Here is an 18,457-nt window from a genome sequence, read left to right as displayed (position 1 = left end):
TTTAGAACATGTTTAAAACAGCTTTTTAGGAGAAACTTACTGTGATGAAATGGATAATGGTACTTTCAGCCAGCTTTCTGTGCCAAAGTTTCGTAGAGCATGTAAAAAATGACTGTGTACTCGAGACATAAATAATGAATGTCTTCCTACAGAGTTTATTTTTTCTTCGGAGTAAATATTTTCTGTAAGTTCCCATGTTAAAATATGGGTGATGGGGAATGAATAGGAATGTCTCAGTCAAATTCCAGTTGATGCTAGCCCTTGAGGTGATAGGATACATGGCAAAAGCAGGTCACTGTAGATTAGCGTGTCAGTCTGGGAGCTGTCTGGAGGATTATTGTTCAGGACTTTTTTTGTAGCCAGCCCAGTGCACAGCAGCAGACTCAAGCTGTTTACTGAACACTGTGCAAGAAGCAGTGCATTCGCATACAATGGTTTGTTAGGTATTGTTAACTATTGAAATGAAAAGTGGTATCTGTTGAGATATAAAGCTGATTCTGAGGATTTTCTCTCTGTGAGGGTATAGTAAACAGACGTACCATTTAACCTTGAATTTTCTAATTCTGTCTAAAGGTAAAGAAGAATCCTAGCTACTTACATGTTTTCTTTAGATCAAGCACGCAATGAGCAGAAGGGATCTGTCTTAAAGGTGCTTGAACTGTCTTTGCTGTGGTTCATTAGGTAGCAGGAATGGGAATTGTGAAACAGTAAATAGTGGGCTCGTTTATGTATAATTTCTGAATGAAACACTGAAGATTTTACTATGAACAGCCTGTAAAAATGATTTTTATTTGCAGACAGTGCATCCTAAATTTCCTCTCTTCAGTCTCAAAATTACCATTTGATGTGGAGCTAATACTGAACCTGCTTTTTCTGAGCTGAAGTGTAGCTGACGTTTAATTTCAATGCATGTTTATGTATTAAATGCTGATTATTTCATTTTGCATGTTGTCTTTTTGTAGACCAGAAGACAGACCTGCTGGAATGAGTGCTTCAGGACTAGTTTCTATAGTACGCTTCCAGCCACTGGTAGCAATGAAGAATCCTTTCTTAGCTGTAGAAATGACTGGTTAGTGTATACCAATGCTCAAAGTAAAATTAGAGTTACTGTATGGTAGATAATATAGCTCCTTCTGCTTCTATCTGTATATTACTGCCTTGCAATATTTTGAAGTTTTACTGCTTTTGTATTTGTTCCAAATCAGCAGTTAAAAGATAAACATTTGCAAACACTTCAAAATGAGTACAGTTAAATCAACATCCCAATGCCTACTATATATTCAGCATAAAATATTTAAGATTGTGCTCTTGATTTCATTGATTTAATAGGAATTTAGCTCATATTTCAAGTCCTTGCAAAATTGAAGCCTGGAATAGAAGAGGGCTAGTCCTGCTATTACTAGAGCAGTTAGTAAAACAGCTAACAATAAATCTCCTGTTTTGTAGCAGAAATAGTTGTGGGTTTTTTTGTTGTTTGGTGACTCCAAGAGGAACACTTTCAGTGTGCACAAAGTAATTTTGCATAATGAACCTAGTACTTAAGGAGCACAAGAAATATTTTTTAAAAGGAGAAAAAGACTAGCTGAGGAATAGTTTAGAATAACATTATTTGGATAATGTGACCTCATAAAAAGAATACTGTTGGTATGTTTTCAAAAGTTTATAAATGAAAAATCCATAAATGGAAAAAATGCAATACATACAAAAGAGGTACAAAGTTTTCCCCATCTTTCAGCTCCCCAGAACGTGTATTTTATGTCCTGTTTTGCATTTTCTCTGCCTAAAAGTATGTTTAGGACTTCTGTTACCCTTGCTATGACAGCTTTTCCATTCAAACTGTGTATGTATATACTTGCATCATAGCTGCTGAAATTTATAAAACAGTTAAATTTCAAAATTAGCAGTTGATAAAAGCAGTTATTGACATAAGGAATTCTAATAGTAAAAAGGTATTATTAAATGACATGATATTTGTATTTTAGTACAGAATTCACAGAAGTCAATGCAATGATCAGGCAGAAGAGAGAAGAACTGCAATTGTCCTGTTCATCAATGCTTGCTAGAGCTGAAAGGTGTGTGTCATGCTATTTTTATGTGAATGGATATTCTTCTGTATCTTGTAGTACTTTTCTTTGGTCCTCGTATGAGCACAGTAACTCCATTTACATGTACATCCATCACTTTTCATAAAAATGCAAGCTTACACATATTTTTCACTTAATTTAGAAGGCAGTGTATATGAGCTCTTTAAACTATTTCTGTCATTAAAGATCAGGGTGTGTTTGTTCTAATGTCAGTCTGACTCTGACTTCCCTTCGTGGATGGTTCCAGCACTTTTTCCTCTGACTGTTTGTAAACAAATTCATATAGAAAGAGTAAGAGGGATTTTATCAAATGAAATTTGATAAAATCACAAGATTTTTTTTTGTCAGAGAGCAGATAAATGAGCATTAAAACACACCCTAAAGATATTTTCATGAATCTAAATCTCTTGTTTTTATACTTCTGTTTTAAAGGTTAACAAAAAAAATAAAATAAATCAACCTGGCTCTCTGGTATTAATTCTACAACATACCTCTGCCTTTGGCATAAAACAGACTACAGAAATTGGATAAGAGATTTTTGATTATAACCTAAAGCTGCTCTTTGGATTTAAATAACAAGTTATTTAAGAGTTTACAAGTTATAACAAGTATATTCTTTTTATACACTTCCGTAAGGAAAGTTTAATTCCAACTCAGTGGTAGCTTAAAAGCAGTAGATTACAACTAAATTTTTGTATACTGTCTCATATTTCTGCATAAAAAATGCTGTACTTACAGTGAAGTGCTGTATTAGCATTCAGGATTTTACTTGCAGTAGTATAGTCTACTCATTCAAAGTAGTCTCTTTGTTACAGTTGTGTTTGACTTTAAGTGTATATTGCTTTAACGTAACATACTTTCTTCTAACTATTTTACCAGATTACACCTCACGGTAAGCCTGAAAGAAGGAAAGCTTTGTTTTCTGTCAGCTCTGTTTCTCTCTACACTGTGAGGTAGAGGCCTTGTGTTTGCATAACGTTCTTGAGCATTCTTTCCAAAACTTCGTGCAAACAGCTGTTACTAACAGTAATGATTTTACTTTTACAGCATTCCTTTAGTGTCTTATGGAGTTGAAGCTGAGACCTTTCTTCTCACTTCTACTACGGTGGCAGGGGCAGTTCTTCCAACAAATATCAGGCCTTTGGAAAACTTTGGTAAACTTTTTTTTTGTAAGTTTTCTTTATAGCTAATGTGGAGTATTGTTAAAACATTCTCAAAATTCAAAGCAGAGTGCATATAGTTGGAGCTGAAAACAAAATGTTTTGAAGTTTGATGCTCTTTCAAAAGCAGCTGACTTATTTCTGAAATTGGAGTATACAACTGAAAACAAGTATTTTATGTAACTTAATTCAGTTCCTAAATTCAGAATTTTCTTTCATGTTACAGCTCTTTATCCTATTTAAAGACACACTGCATTATGATGCATTCGGAGTTGCTTGATGTATTCCAGTGGTATATTTCCTGACTGACTAGAATAGTCTGGAAACTGCAGTATACGAATCTCTTTCAGTATGTCTGCAAGCTCAACAGGGCAGAAACTTGCAAAGGTGCTGAAGCTCCACGGTGTGACAGGAATTTAGCAGAAAACAAGATATGGAAGGGATTACCTTTCCCCAGTTGCTTTAATTGCCCATCTCTCCATACTCATCTAGAATGTAGCTTTTCTTTCCATTGACTGCACAAATTTCAGAAGTGGAAGCAAAAGAATGCTGTTCTTTTAAGTCTGGAGATAATACCTTCTTTGAATTTGAAATTACGCTACTTCAATTTGACTAGTAGGAAAAAAGATGGGAGAGATTTTGGTCTCTTTTGGCCTACTTGAATCAAGGAAGTGAATTATGAGGAAGAATTAAGTAGGAGGATTATTGAAGAAATGCTTTATTAGTTCATATTCTGCATTGTTGTTAAATGTACTTATTTCACTTCCCCATTTGCCAGTAAAACAAAATAGGTTACTTCCTCTGGATTTTTTTGTCAGTTTAACCGATGCTTAACTGCTTCTGCTTCTAGTAAGTAATGAGTGAATGGTAGCTTCTATCTCTTGATTTCCCTTCTCCTTTTCACTTACACTGTCAGGCTTCTTTGCCGTGTACAAGAAGCAGAGGGAAAAATAATCAGTTTTTCTATGAGTTGAAGAGTGTTTAAGTAAGCTCCAAAATACGTTTCAATATTGGACAATTTAGAACAGATTAATTACCATTGATAATTTCTGCAACTGATTTGCAAATACTGATGGTATTGTCAACTACTAATGCAGAATGTGCAGGTAAATGCCTTATGCTGTCTTTTGGGAGAAGCAGGAAATAGAAGCTTTACAGGGAAAAAACAGGGATATGTTTTTTAAATTTACATTTTTAAATACTTTTCTCACTTCCCTTGGTTAGAAGTTAGATAATTGTTTAAACAAGCATTCCATTTTCTCTACTAAAGGTGAGATTTTTGAAATGTAAAATTACCACACTAGAAAGACAGTAAATTTATTTCTGTAAATATGCTTTTGCCCACACTTAAGCTAGAGTTCACATATTTAACATAATAGATGGTTTATGCTGTTGACAAAATGGAAGGCAGTCATCAACATTGAAACTTTGAAACTTTTTAGTATGTGGACACTAAAATTTAAGTAATCTTCAGATTTGACTTGAAGGTTTCCTGCCAACATTGATCATGCAGGAAACAGGAGGCAGAGTCTTCAAATTTCCCTAGTGGATCTGGTAGGTGTTGAATGCCCCCTGTGGATTTTGGGCACATTCTGTGAGTGTTCCTTTCCCATTCAGTTTTTTTTATCTCAACGTAAGAGAGGAAACATAGGAAAAAATGGTAGGGAAAAAAGCAAGGAGAAATGTAACCTGAATACTTTTAGAGAGATGCATGGCAAGCAAATATGTGAAGAAGGGAGTGACCTCTTCTCTTACAAGTAATATGAGATGAAGAGGCAGAAGATAGAGGAAACACTGGTAAAACTGGGACTTTCTGCAAAGATGAACAATGAGAAAGAGATGAAAAGAAAATAGACATGCAAATTTAAAAAAGTTATTTGAAGCTTTTTTGATGCTTTGTCTTATTTCTCTCTTAATATATATCCTTAAGTAGTTTACGAAACAAATACTTTAGTATTTGTGAGATGTGATAAATTCATTGCAGAATCTTTTGAAATTAATCTTTCTAAGCAAGTTTCTACTGTTTGTGTATAAAACGAAGGTGCGAAGAGAATGAATTTAAGGAGCAAATTCTTTGTCTGAAGTCTACACAAAGTATGAAACAAAGTAATGGACGTCTCAAGAAATTAATATAGTTCTGATTTGAGTATTAAATTGAAGTATATTTACTTAATTATCATTTATCTTAAATTCTTGAGCTGTCAGTCGTAAGCTTTCAGATGTATCGAATATGTACAATTATTCCCTCTGTTGCAAGGCAGCAGAATTTGTCCAGTTTGCCATGGAGTGTTCAGAGACTTTCTTAAAACTTTGGAATAAGTTTACACTGTCCAAAATTAGGTTTTGTAGAGAGGTATGTTGTCATTGGTACTTCTCATCAAGTACTTCCCATGTGATTGTCCCTGATAGTTGTGTGAAAATCTTACTCTAGTACTGAGTTTCTCTTCTGTAGTATTGGGCTTGCTTCCATAATATTGAGGCTTTACTGACAACAAGGCCTGCACACAAGAATGACAGGAATTGCTATACGCTAAGAGTATCAGATATTAACTTTGTTACTTTTGTAATGGTTTAAATGCTGACTATATTTGAATATCATTCTTGCTTTATCAGCAGTGGTTTAATTGTGAATACCATTATTGTCCATATCGCCATGTCAGCGCTGCTTCTGAAGTACATCTCCTGGTGCCTAACATTTGATTTTTGTTAATCTGATTTGGTTCTCTAAGGAGAGTCTGCACTGGGGTGAGGTGGACTTGATTTTAGCTAGTTAAGCTGTGGCAGCATTTCATACTGTATTTTATATTGCACTATTAGATAATATCCACTAAACAGGAGTGTCATTTTATGGTCTTAATTGTATTTGTGTAAATGTTTATTACCAAGCATTAAGGTATTCTGCTTTTATTAGAATCTTTAGGAAAAGGATACGCTGTTGCGTGTGCCCAAGAAGGAGAAGAGAAAAAGCAAGCATCAGGTTCATCTGGCACTAGGGGAGCTAGAAGGAAGTCTGTTAATACTACTCCTAGAAGAAGGTCTGCACGGAACACCAAAAATGAGACTCTGAGTCAGTCTCGGAGCTCACCTCGGTCAAGCAGTTCTGGGTGCAGTGCTCCTGATGGCAATAACCCACCTCTGAATAAATCCTCTACAGAATCAGAGAACGTTCTTCCAAAACGAAAAACTAAAAGAATAGGTAAACAGCGAACACCTTTGGCTAAAAAGAAACTGAGAAGTTCTGCACGTTCCGAAAAATCATCCAGTGATTCAGTGGATGATGATGATGATGATGCAGAGTCTGAAGTAGTTCTAACAATAGGTAAAGATCAGCAGTCAGATAACGAAAGCAGTAGTGCAAACCTTCCACAGAAAAATGATGCAGAAACAGAGTCTGCTAATGGATTGGAAAGCTGTAACGAACATGCAGAAATTGAGGAAGCTACAAGAGAATGTGAGGAAGATACTTCAGGCAGCGGAGATGTAAGTTTTTCTGTCCAAGAATCTACAGTATTGACTTTAGGAGGAGAAGGTCAGGAATTTGAAAGAAAAGATCTTAATGAAAAAAATGTAGAACTTGAGAATCAGGATGCCTGCGAAAATACTCTTGAACAAATGGAAACAGTGACTAGTCCCAGAGACAAACTGTGTGACCATGCTACATGTGAAAATTCACACAAGACGTTGTGTAGTCCTCAGGAAGAATTGCTTGAGAATATAAATACTTTGACAAAAATACATCAACCAGTAACTAGTCCAGAAAATGAATTACTGGAACATCCAGAGCCTTTGGAACAAGATCAGCCATTAGAGAGCCCCAGAAGCAAATTGCATGAGCATACAGAAACCATAGAAGTAGATGATGCTAAGGCAGATGAAAAGACAGTAGTGGACTGTGCAAGTACAAATACTGAAAACTTTAAAAGTGATAAAGACAAGGAACCAGATAGGTTAATACGCAATGCTTCTACAGACACATCAGAGCAAGCCTTAAAAGAAAGCCCAGTGCCAGAGGGTGAAGAGAACAGAACTTCAGAGTCAGTGATGATAAATGCTGAACATAAGCATTTTGGTGAGGATAACAATGAAATGATACCAATGGATTGTGACTCATTTTGCAGTGACCAGAATGAACCTCAGATTCAACAGTTGCCAGCAGCTGAAAGTATAGAGCAGGGAAAAATAGACTCCTTACAGTGCAATGCAGCAAACTCTACATCAGGTTCAGGATTTTCTGATGAAAAAGATGAAACTGTTCGCCAGGAAGGGGAGTGTCAGTCAGAACCCAAAAAAGACAAAAAGACTCGAACGAGACGGTCTCGATTTCATTCACCTTCAACAACTTGGTCTCCTTCTAGGAGAGATGGTAGGAAATCTCAGTCACCATCTCCTAAAAGGGAGATCTCCAGAGAGAGGAGTTCCCGATCACCCAAGAAGGAAAATGCTGGGGAAGGAAGGAGATCCTTATCTCAGTCTCCAAAAAGAGAGACACTCAAAGATGAGAGAAAAACACCATCTCGATCTCCCAAGAGGGAAACTGTCAGGGAAAGCAGGAGATCATCTTCTCGGTCAAGAACAAGGGATTCATCTCCGAGACAAAAATCTAGATCTCGAAGCAGTGATAGGGATTGTCAGAGAAGGGATCGTGACAGAGAGAGAAGAAACAGGAGATGGTCCAGGTCCTGGTCCAGGTCCCGGTCACGATCTAGGTCAAGATCACAATCAAGGACGAGAAATAAAGGTTCTTCATTCTCTAGAAATGAGAGGGATGGTCATTCACCTCGTTGGAAAGATAGATGGGCGAACGACAGCTGGAGGAGTCCCAGAGGAAATGATCGATACAGAAGAAGCGATCAAGAGAAACAGAATGAGAGTGCAAAGGAGGACAGTACAGAAAAAAACAGTGATGCTCAGTGTTCTCCAGACAAGCGAAGGAATGATTGTCCAGACTGGGTAATGGAACGGATAAACTCCATTCCTGAGGTCAAGAACAGAGATAGACCTCATTGGGAAGACAGCAGACATGATAATTCAGGACAGTCTTGGAATAAAAACTTTGGTTCAGGTTGGATTCCAAACAGGGGGAGAGGTCACCGTGGCAGAGGTGGGCGTGGAAGAGGTGGTTTCACATATGGAGACCTGAGTGAAAATCACTGGCAGAGTAGAAAACCTCTCTCAGGGAACTCAAATGGTTCTGGGAATGAAACTTCAAGGTTCTCAGAGCAGCAGCCATACAAGCGTAAGAATGAACAGGATTCGTTTGATACGCCTGCTGATAGATCTGGGTGGACGTCTGCATCCAGCTGGGCTGTAAGAAAGACTTTACCTGCTGATGTGCAGAACTATTATTCAAGAAGAGGACGAAATTCATCAAGCCCACAGTCTGGATGGGGAACTAGACAAGAAGAAGAGACACTTGAACAAGGTATACACAGTTTTGAAACAAAGCTCAGTCACAGATGCAGTAGATGAGTAAAATTCTAGTCGTGTTGTTCTGTTAGTTGATTAGTTCTTAAGAATAAATTGGGGGTGAGTTCATAGTAATTTTGCAATGTGGAATGTGGATTTATAGTGTTTTGTCAGGGTTTTGATGGCTTTTTGGTTTTGCTTGAAGTCAGAATTTTTATGTAGCTTACAAACTAGGCATCTAAAGAGTACAACTTTAAATCATTTTGGCTGAAGAGAAAACATCCTCTTCGTGGTTACTTTTAGCATCTGCCTGCTTTTTAAAAAGGTAATGTTTTTTCAGGGAGTCTTGGATTTGTAGGATAAATCATTACATGGACATTCATCTTGCTTCTAAATAAGCTTTTTCCTGTGGATGAGATTGATTCTGAATAACTAATAAGTTATCCGCAGATCATGAATGCTCTGAAGTAAATGGTAGATGTAAATTGTATTTACAAATCACAAAATCTAGTTCTGAAGGCGACCACACTTGCCCTTTCCTATTGTCATGTGGCTTTGTCTTTTGTTTTTATCCATTTTTATCTTACATGCCAGCAGCAGTGTTCTTTTCAGAGGCAACTGCATCAAAGACTTCTTATTTTGAAGCAACTTTGTCAGCCTTCATTTTGCTGCAGGAAAATATATCAAACCTTTAATTGCAAGTATCATGCATTTTGCAGACATTATTTTCTATAGTTTGGTATAGTCATACTAATTTTTTTTTTTGAGTCTGATTTGAGTCTGATCTCCTGATGAGAGTACTCTCTCAAAACTGGACGAAACAGACTTGATTAGCATCATGACAAGGTCCTGGGCAACCTGCTGTTGCTGGCCTTGCATAAGGAGGGTTGGACCAGGATGAAGCATAAGGGCTTAAATGCTCATCCCTTTGAATGAGCTGAAAGGGTTCCTCAAGGAAGGGATTCTGAGGGAATGAGAAATGCATCTGGATTTATAACCCCTTGTCCATAGCTCAGACCTAGCTGCTTGACTTTTTAAAAGGCTTGATGCTTATACCTTTCATTGTAACTTTTAACGTCTGTTGAAGGTAGGGTTGAAATAGTAAAGTCATCTTTAAGGGTGTCACCCCCAAGAGGTTGTTTTTACTTCTAGGCTTTACCTGTTGCACCATTTCAGGGTTTCTTAATAATTTTCTGAATATTGGCATCTTTCAAAATTGGTTGACAGTGAGTGCATGGACAAGGGAGAGGAAAAAGTAATGTATCCAATAGTATGAAAACTAAACAAGTTCTGTTGTCTTCCTGTTCTTTGGGGGAGAATTTTTGTTTCATTGTGATGGAATAATGTATTGGCTGTGCTATGGGAACAGCTAAAGTAAATGGAAATTCAAAATGCAGACCTGCATAATGAGGTGACCTTTTTTTAAACTCAGAAACTAGCACTCAGCCCAGTGATGTGTCTGGTGATGAGTGCTGTGTAATTATGTGATACAGTATCTTTGAAATACTCAGAGAACTCTTTGTGAAACTCTATACTTAAAGAAGATTTCAGACACCTAGTTCCACATTTTGCTTTATAAAATACGTTTTTTTTACTTCATATACTGTCTATTTTTCTCTTCTGATAGATCCAAACCTCAAAGACCAAGGCAACCAGCAAAGTGATGGTTCTCAGTTGCCAGTAAATATGATGCAACAACAAATGAATGTAATGCCACAAGTGAATGCACAGCACCAGCCTATGAATATGTTTCCATATCCCGTGGGTGTCCCTCCTCCTATGATGAATATGCAACGAAATCCTTTTAACATCCCCCCTCCAGTGCCCATGCATCTCCATACCGGAGTGCCTCTCATACAGGTAGCTGCTCCCACAAATTTGTCTCAGGGATTACCTCCGCCTCCACCTCCACCCCCACCATCTCAACAAGTCAACTACATTGCTTCACAGCAAGATGGAAAACAATTGCAGGTATGCTTTATCAGAAGCCACGGAAGGAGCACTGTTGAAGTAACGTACTTAAGGGTTTCTTAAATTTAATACTACCTACTTGATAAACTGATACTTGCAGTTTCTTTCTCTCTTGCCTGTCTTCTCTCACTCCACATCAGATTTCGAGTAGAAGTATCCATGAGAATTGGAGTTGTTTAGGGACTGTAGCTTTTAGATAATACATAGCACCACAGTAGTTTTGTTTGGGTAGTGAGATGTTCCAGCTGGTAATGGAACACTGAACATTCTTCTGTATTGTCCGTTACCTTTTTCTCCTTAGTTCTGGAAATAATCAATTTCAAGTTTTCCCCTTCAAAATCAATATTTCAAGCTTTAGGAGATGCTTGAATCCCCTTTCCACATCGTATAGAAAGTGACCTCAACCCCTTTGTTGCAATTCTTATCCCTTGGTTTGTTATATGAGCAGAGGAAAGTTATCAAGTACTTCATGGCATCGATTCCACACTTCCATTCTCCAACTGTCACTGTCTCAGCAGCTCAACCACCCCCACTGCCACATTTTCTATTCTGCTTAATCTTTTGAGTCTTTTTGTTAATAATTTTCAAGTTTTCTTTGGTAGGCTTTACTTATCCCTTCTTGCAAGATTCTCCTGGTGTTGGGTGCCCTGTTTGAGACCTAACTTTTGCTTTATTACTCAAGTTTCAAAAACTCTGCTGTGCTTGGGCAGATCAGACTGTCTTTCTGTGCCTTCCAAGATAGCTTAAAACATCCTTTGTGTATGTTAGGTCCTCTTGTAGCCAACTGTTTATATTATGAGCTTTTGTATGAGGGACAGGAAAATGAACAGCTTCCAAGACAATGAATGACCCTGGAAGAAGATGTAATGCCAGGTCTGTGATGTATATAGGGTTCTGAAGGGCTTCAGCTTCACTGAGGTTTGTCCTTCCCTTCTGTTGCAGGCCACTGGCTCTAACCTAAAATGCTATGCCCTGCATTACAGATGGAAAAAAATGTTTTAAAACAGTGATTTCTAAACCTGTTTTCATTAATGACTGAAAATTTGAAAGGTGTTGATAAATTCTTAACGTAATGTTAGAAGAATGCTGCTGTTAACCATTCATGTGTTCAGGAGGCAGAGTTCCATGGGAAATACTGAGTGGGGTTACAGGCCATATGAGATGCTTGAATAGTGAAACAGCAAGGTACTATTTGAACTAAAATGCCTGTAGATTACTTGTTGGTTTCATTTGTGCTGTCTGTAATTAAAATATTTTCACAGTTAGCCATTAAGTGTACTGAATTTCCAAAACACAAGAAGCCAGGACGTGTTTTGTGAACCACTGTGAAACTTAACTATCTAGTGAAGCAGTAGGCACAGCTCTGTAAAGATGGTGTATTGCCCCCAACATACTGGCATTTGTTAGGGAAGCCATTGGTATATCTATTGCTGTTCTCTATCAGCAGTGCTCGTGGCACCCTTTGGTGACATCTGGGAATGCACAGTAAGTGGCCTCTCTTAGGAACAGATACAGGTGCTTCAAGGAGCAGCATTTCATCTCTAGCCTTGAGTAGACAATAGGTGTTGACACGTTTGAAATTCCTGTAGAAGTTCAGTCTGGTAACAAACATGAAAATAAGTATTTTCAAAGCAGCATCGTTATCATACAGTCATAGAATCAGAGAATGGTATGGGTTGGAAGGGACCTTTAAGGGTTCCAACCCCTTGCTATCGGCAGGGACACCTTCCTCTAGACCAGGTTGCTTAAAGCCCCATCCAGCCTGGCCTTGGGTGCTTCCAGGGAAGGGGCATCCACAACCTCACAGGACATGATTTTTTTTTAATGTTAATCTCATGTACAAAATAGGGACCTTCTTTTCTCTCCAGTGACAAATGAAGAGGTTCTGTAGTCATAAGATTCCTTCAAAATGCACTAAGGCCTGTTTGCAGGGTCCTTTGTCGCTGGGATCCCCATTGGAGCCAGAATCTAGCTACTTGTAGCAGTAATGCGGTGGATGCCTTACTTTTCAAGTTTTACTCTTTTTTAGTAGATTTGATATTATTTGCATATTTTCCAGAATAATGAAGTGTGGAAATGACGTGATGAACCAAAGCACGTGGTAGTGATGCTTTTTCAGTAGCTGCTGAAATGGGTAGAAAGGTGCATTATCCTTTGGTATGAGAATGTTTTAACTACCAATAACTTTTTAAAAACAGGGTATTCCAAATGCTGCTCATGTCAGTAATAACATGAGCACTCCAGTCTTGCCTGCTCCAGCGGCAGTCCTGGGAAATGTGGGAACTGTTCAGGGACCAACTTCTGGCAGCGCGACGCCATCGAGTCACATCAAGGGCTCTAATGCAGCTGTAAAACTGGGAGAAAACAAAGCAAGTGTAACAGTGGAAGCCAGTGCAGATAGCTCGAAGAAGGACCAGGCAAGTTCACAGTGTCTGCATGTGTAATATGCATATATATAAATTTTTTATGTACTGAAACTATGATAGCACCTCTTTTGTATGTCCCTTAATACATCTCATCCTGCCATCTGTGTGATCCTCTGTGACAGCTCTGGGCTGTAACCAACCAGCAGCCGTCTCCTTGTAATGCAGCCTTCTTTAAAGCAGCTCTATTACTGATATGACTGTAATTGCTGTGGGACAACATTCCGTTCTCAGTAAACACAGGCGGCTCTCAGAAGTGCTGGAATTTGAGTAATGGGAGCATAGTTCTCTAGTCCTCTACAGTAACTTCTGTCTGATAAATGTTGTGGTGGATCAACTCGTGTGTAGGCATTGAAAAAATAATACTCCGGTTTGTGTGTTTTTTTTGTCAGAAATTGCTAATTCAGGAAAAAGCAGCACAAGAAGTCAAGCTGGCTATTAAACCTTTCTACCAAAATAAAGACATCACTAAGGAGGAATACAAAGAAATTGTGCGGAAAGCTGTTGATAAGGTAAGTTACGAAATGTGTATGTTCCCATTGAGGTTGGCTTGGGATTTTCTGGCCGTGTGGGAGCAGCTCGTAGTTGCTGGGAGGGAGAAGAGGAAAAGCAGAAATACCTTTCTCCATTCACACGAGCTTGTCCCGCTCATGGATCGGAGCTGCTTACTGTCTGGAAGAGTTCAGCAGGAATTGGGAAGCAGTTATTTGTGACGTTCTGTCGCTTTCCAAAGTTACTCCCAGATGCAGAAACCCCGGGGGGTGCTGGGAGAACAAATTCTGTGTACGGACGGCTGACTGCAGCTATTTCGAGCCTCTCTTTTTCTTTACAACTGTTGTAGGTTTGTCACAGCAAGAGCGGAGAAGTCAATTCTGCAAAAGTGGCCAATCTGGTGAGGGCGTATGTGGACAAATACAAACACTCGCGGAAGAAGAACGCGGAAGAGGCGGTCTCCTGTGAAAGGAAATGAGGTCGTTTCAGGTTTTGATTTCACTCTCTCTGCAAAGTGCAATTTCATCATGAACCGTTACCTGAAAATTGTACACGGCCGTGCTTTGAAGCTGGTTTTGATCACGTTATTTTTTCAGCGTAGTATGTCGTGTTTTGTTCTAAAGAGATACAGATCTGCAGGGCCACTTCTTTATTCCTTTTTAAGAGCGGGTGTCTAAAAAAGGAAAAGGCGTAAAGGAGAACCATTAGGAATGTACGCTTGTGTGGACAGTGAGATGTACAGCATTTTGACTCAAATGATGTGCATTAAATCAGAAATTTGTCTGAATCTGTTGATTTTTGGACCAGGTATGGGCAGTACATCTCAGTGGTCAGACGAAAGGGGAATTTTTTTGTTTCAGTTTCTCAATGATAGCGAAGATGAAATGATGGATTGCCCTGGCAGATACTTGGAGTGGTACCCGGACAGGCTGACCGCAGGGCTCACAGCATGTATATAAAAAGCACATGGAGTTGTCTGAACAGAACAGAACAACTGTTTGGATTTTAAAAAGAAAAATCATGAACAGTACAACTCAGTGCCCATCTCTTGTAACACCAAATAAAAGTTATGCTGCTTGGTTTTGTTTGTGAAGTTTTTCCATTTGTTTTAAGGTAGTGGGACAAACTTAATGAATTTTTATGTGTTGAATGCCTTCAGTCACCACACACCGCCAACCTCAGCTCGTGCCTAATCCCGCCCTCAGCCAGCACAGACACAGGGAGCTTCTGTGCTGCAGCTGGATGTTCAGGCATACCGCCTCCTTGCCTCTTCAAGCAAGACCAAGAGAAGTTGGGGTTGGTTCATAGGCTCCTGGCTGAGCAGAGACTGCCAGGTGTACCAACACGAGCTGTGCACTGCTTCCTTTTGAGGGAAATTCCCATCCTTCTCCACCTATTCTTCTCCACCAGCCTGCTGTCACTGCAAATGCACCACTTCAAGTGCACCGGCTTTTATACTTCCCTGAGCACTTTCTCTAGAGAGGTCAGTGGAGGTACCACAAGTATTCTGAAAGCAGATACAGAGTCATAAGATGTGATGGAAGAAGGCTTTCACCTGACGTAGAGCAAGTGTTACTGAGAGGGCAGCAGTGAGTGTTGCTGAGATGAATAGAAGCTCCTTCTGAGGAAGACAGCTGGGAATCCTTCCACATTTGAGCAGGAAAGAAACCTTTCTCTGTGCTTCGCACGGAGATAGAAATGCTTTCCTCAGGGAGAGGTGCTGCCACCACCTCAGCGCTGCCCTTGGGCCCGGCTGTGTCCCCTTGTGGGGGGCTGCTTCACCAGCAAACCATGCAGACAGAAAGCGCCAGCTGATGTTTCTGATAGTCTTCACAGCCGGTAGTTCCCCGAGTTACCTTTTCTTAACAGAGAGCCCATCTGTACCCTCGAAGTAACTTCTGCAGAAGCCTGAAGATGGACTGAGGGAGATACAGCTGTAAAAAAAAAAAAAAAAAAGTGATGCTTATCACTTAATTATAACCTTCTACAGACTTAATGAAGCCTTTGACTGTCTATATTTATTTTTGTGTGCCTAAATAAAAGTACTATGTAAATTAGAAACTGCTATAATACGTTTTCTACAGTCAAGCCAGGTTTTAGGTTTTTCAAAGAGTCAGTTTTACACTGTGGTAGCAATTTGTATGAGCTCTATTTTAAGCTAGGCTGGGTTAGCACTTTTGAGAAATGTAGCAAATGACTGCTATGTCTGTCCCGGTTTATCAGGCCGTGCGTAATTATTATTATTACATTTTACTTCTCTGGATTTTGGGACTTTAATGACTCTTTGTATCTTTATACAGTCGAGCCTTGCTATAGAGCTCCTTTCAGGAGCTGTGTAAATGTGTCTTTTTTTCTTATAAAGGAGAGGTGGGAATGGGGGGGGGGGATGAAGGAGGGCCTGAGCTGGGGCTGTGGGGTCGCCGATCCCCCGTTGCAGCTCCTGCTGGGCCATCAGCTGCCCTATGCCGCCATCGTGGTGGGGCGGTGCCTATAGTGATGCTCCACTGTATTTCAGCATGAAGAATACGGGATAGATTAGAATGTGATCAGGAACTTTACTTTGTACAATGGACTATCTCAGAACTTGACAGAAAAATATATGCAATTCATTGCAATTTCTATGCTGAACTTAAAAAAAAAAAAAGCCCAACGTGTTGCCTTAATACACGGACTCGTGTTTTTCCCAAAAAGCAGTACGGTCTCTGTTGGTGTGACTGCCCATGAAGGTGTGTGCGTTAACCTTGTAGTCATGTTTCTGTTAAAATGGTATGAGAGCTGTATTTCTATTTATTGAAAGTCTTGTACTGAAACTCCTGCATGCACTAATACTGAAGGCGAGTGCTGGGAGCGCAGAGCCCATCCCATCCCTCTGCCGTATCCGAAACCGGTTCGGTCCAAATTGCCACGAGGAAAATAACAACAGAACTGTACGTGCTGTGAACTCAGGCAAATGAGAAGCGTTTTCCCTGCACTCCTCCCACCGTCTCACTGTGCATGCTGCTTGAATGTCTCATCCTGAAGATGTATCCTTGGAGCACAGTGGCTGTGCAGAGTTACTGTACGGTGTTTGTAGCATGAGGCCGGAGTGCTATCTACTGAAAACAATAACTAGTTTTGTGTAGTGCTTAACATTTTCTAATAAATTCTTTTCACTAAGCTGGCAGTACTCAGTGTTTGGTCTTCAGTGGTTCTGGCTCAAGGTTTACTGCAGAAAGCAGCATTAATTACTGCTATTTCTATGCATATGCATACCTAGGCTTATGTTGTCTGGACTCCTCCTCCTCCTCACATCTGGTTTGTTTTCACTTGGTCTGCCTTCTTCCTGCCTTGTCTGCCTGCACATGCTGCAAGCTGAAGACAAACAAGTGCATGTGGCAGTGTTCATTTGCCACACGTGCTGTGGTGATGACAGTTCTTGCCAGATGGGGATGGGACCGGGACCAGCCAGGCCCTGCCCTACACTTGAGGAGAGCTGGAAGGGCTGCCGAAGCACAGGGCTTGGCTGGAGCAGCCCCAGGGGAGCCCTCCACACTGTCTCCTATTTACAGTGGGAGCTTTGCTCCAAACATCTCATTGCTTTCCAGGACTGAGGCATAGCCCCAGTTCCATGCAGACGTTGTCACATGGTTTGTGAAACAACCTGCTCACCTTTTGGAAAACGTAGAGCCCCGTTGTGAGATATTGGCTGTCAGTGTCTGAGTGGTGGCAGCTGTGGTGGAAACAGACTTACCTTGCTTGTGTTTACTGAAAGTGCACTAACAGATGGGTGCGGGGGCTTACAGAAAGCACACAGCTGTAACGAGCAAGAATGGAAATGAAGGACACAACTCAGCAGCTTCATTGGGGACAGTGAGGTGTAGAGGTGCTGTTGAGGCTGAGAACACTTCAGAAGGAAGGAAGGGCTAAGAGGCACACAGTGCACGGCCAGGGCCGGACTGGGGCTGCCGCTCCTTGGCTGTAGGAGGGGTGGAGATACCTCACACAGGTGGAGAGATGGTGGGGGTCACTGCAGCAATGGAAGACGGGAAACGGAAGGCAGACAGCAGGACATGATTGCCAAGAAAATATAGTAATGAGGAGGAAAGTAATTCAAGCAAACTGACTGTAGTTAATTAAGAATAAATTGCCTAAATTGCAAATCCGTCTTATTTCCACAAACCTGCCTGGGGCCATGTCTGGTTCAGGTGTGCCGACAGCACCAACTGCCAATTCAGCCATTGCTGCAGAGAGGGTTTCGGTACATGTTGGCTGACGAACGCCCAACAGTGCCAACAGGCGCTATTTCTACAGCGTGAGCACAGGGAGGGTTCCTGTGCTGACTGCGGGGTGGCCCTGCATGGTTCTGTCAGCAGAACCCCGAGGGAGTGCCAGAGCGATTCGGTCAGCACCCATTGGCAGCGCTGCTCCTTGGATTAGCTCGGACACTGCAGCGCTGGGTCACAGCAGTCGCAGAGCACATTACACAAAGTGCAGCTGTACTGCCATCCTGACGCCAACACCTGCCCGCCTCTGCAGCTGCAACAGGCTGGGCTGAGTCACAGCTCCACAGCCATAGGCCTTTCAAACCAGGCCTGCGCTTTGCTGACAGGCTGTGACCGTGCCCAGTCAAGCTGCCAGCTGCTCTACTGGCACGGGTGAAGCAGAGTAACGTGTATAAAACGTAAGTATTGCCTATGGTACCTGGGCTTCATCTGCGGGGAGCGGCTCAGTACCTGTGAGTGGGCCCGGCCCCCACAGAGCAATTTGGGCTGGCTGGGTGCCTGCAGTGAGCAATGCTGAGTGCATGTCACCTCCAGGCCTCAGGTGGCGGATCTGCATGTTAGGCATCGCCCCCTCACTACTCGTTACATCCCTCCCCCGTCCCTCTCCCTGGTGAGATGTGCAATATCTCTAAAAATACAGACAGGAGAAAATGTGCAGT

At 40.8% G+C, this 18,457-nt stretch overlaps 1 protein-coding gene across 5 annotated transcripts in view; it reads left to right on the top strand.

Moving 5' to 3' along the window:
- The window catches only part of SCAF11 (SR-related CTD-associated factor 11), a 41,541-nt gene extending 24,849 nt beyond the window's left edge, over positions 1 to 16,692 (top strand). For 4 of the 5 annotated variants that reach the window (XM_015281282.4, XM_046937936.1, XM_046937933.1 and 1 more), the window contains exons 8-15: positions 963 to 1,069; positions 1,983 to 2,072; positions 3,132 to 3,238; positions 6,156 to 8,666; positions 10,278 to 10,621; positions 12,820 to 13,038; positions 13,437 to 13,556; positions 13,886 to 14,617. In XM_015281282.4, the coding sequence (XP_015136768.1) occupies positions 963 to 1,069; positions 1,983 to 2,072; positions 3,132 to 3,238; positions 6,156 to 8,666; positions 10,278 to 10,621; positions 12,820 to 13,038; positions 13,437 to 13,556; positions 13,886 to 14,014 (3,627 nt within the window). In that variant the 3' untranslated portion in view covers positions 14,015 to 14,617. Of the gene's footprint in view, positions 1 to 962; positions 1,070 to 1,982; positions 2,073 to 3,131; positions 3,239 to 6,155; positions 8,667 to 10,277; positions 10,622 to 12,819; positions 13,039 to 13,436; positions 13,557 to 13,885 lie in introns of all 5 variants that reach the window. The other variant, NM_001397916.1, reaches the window with a different exon arrangement.
- The last annotated feature ends 1,765 nt before the right edge of the window (positions 16,693 to 18,457 follow it).

Source organism: Gallus gallus, chromosome 1, assembly GCF_016699485.2.
Source record: "Gallus gallus isolate bGalGal1 chromosome 1, bGalGal1.mat.broiler.GRCg7b, whole genome shotgun sequence".
NCBI lineage: Eukaryota > Metazoa > Chordata > Aves > Galliformes > Phasianidae > Gallus > Gallus gallus.
Note: the sequence above shows the minus strand (reverse complement) of the source record. Positions and strands in the feature narration are given on the sequence as shown.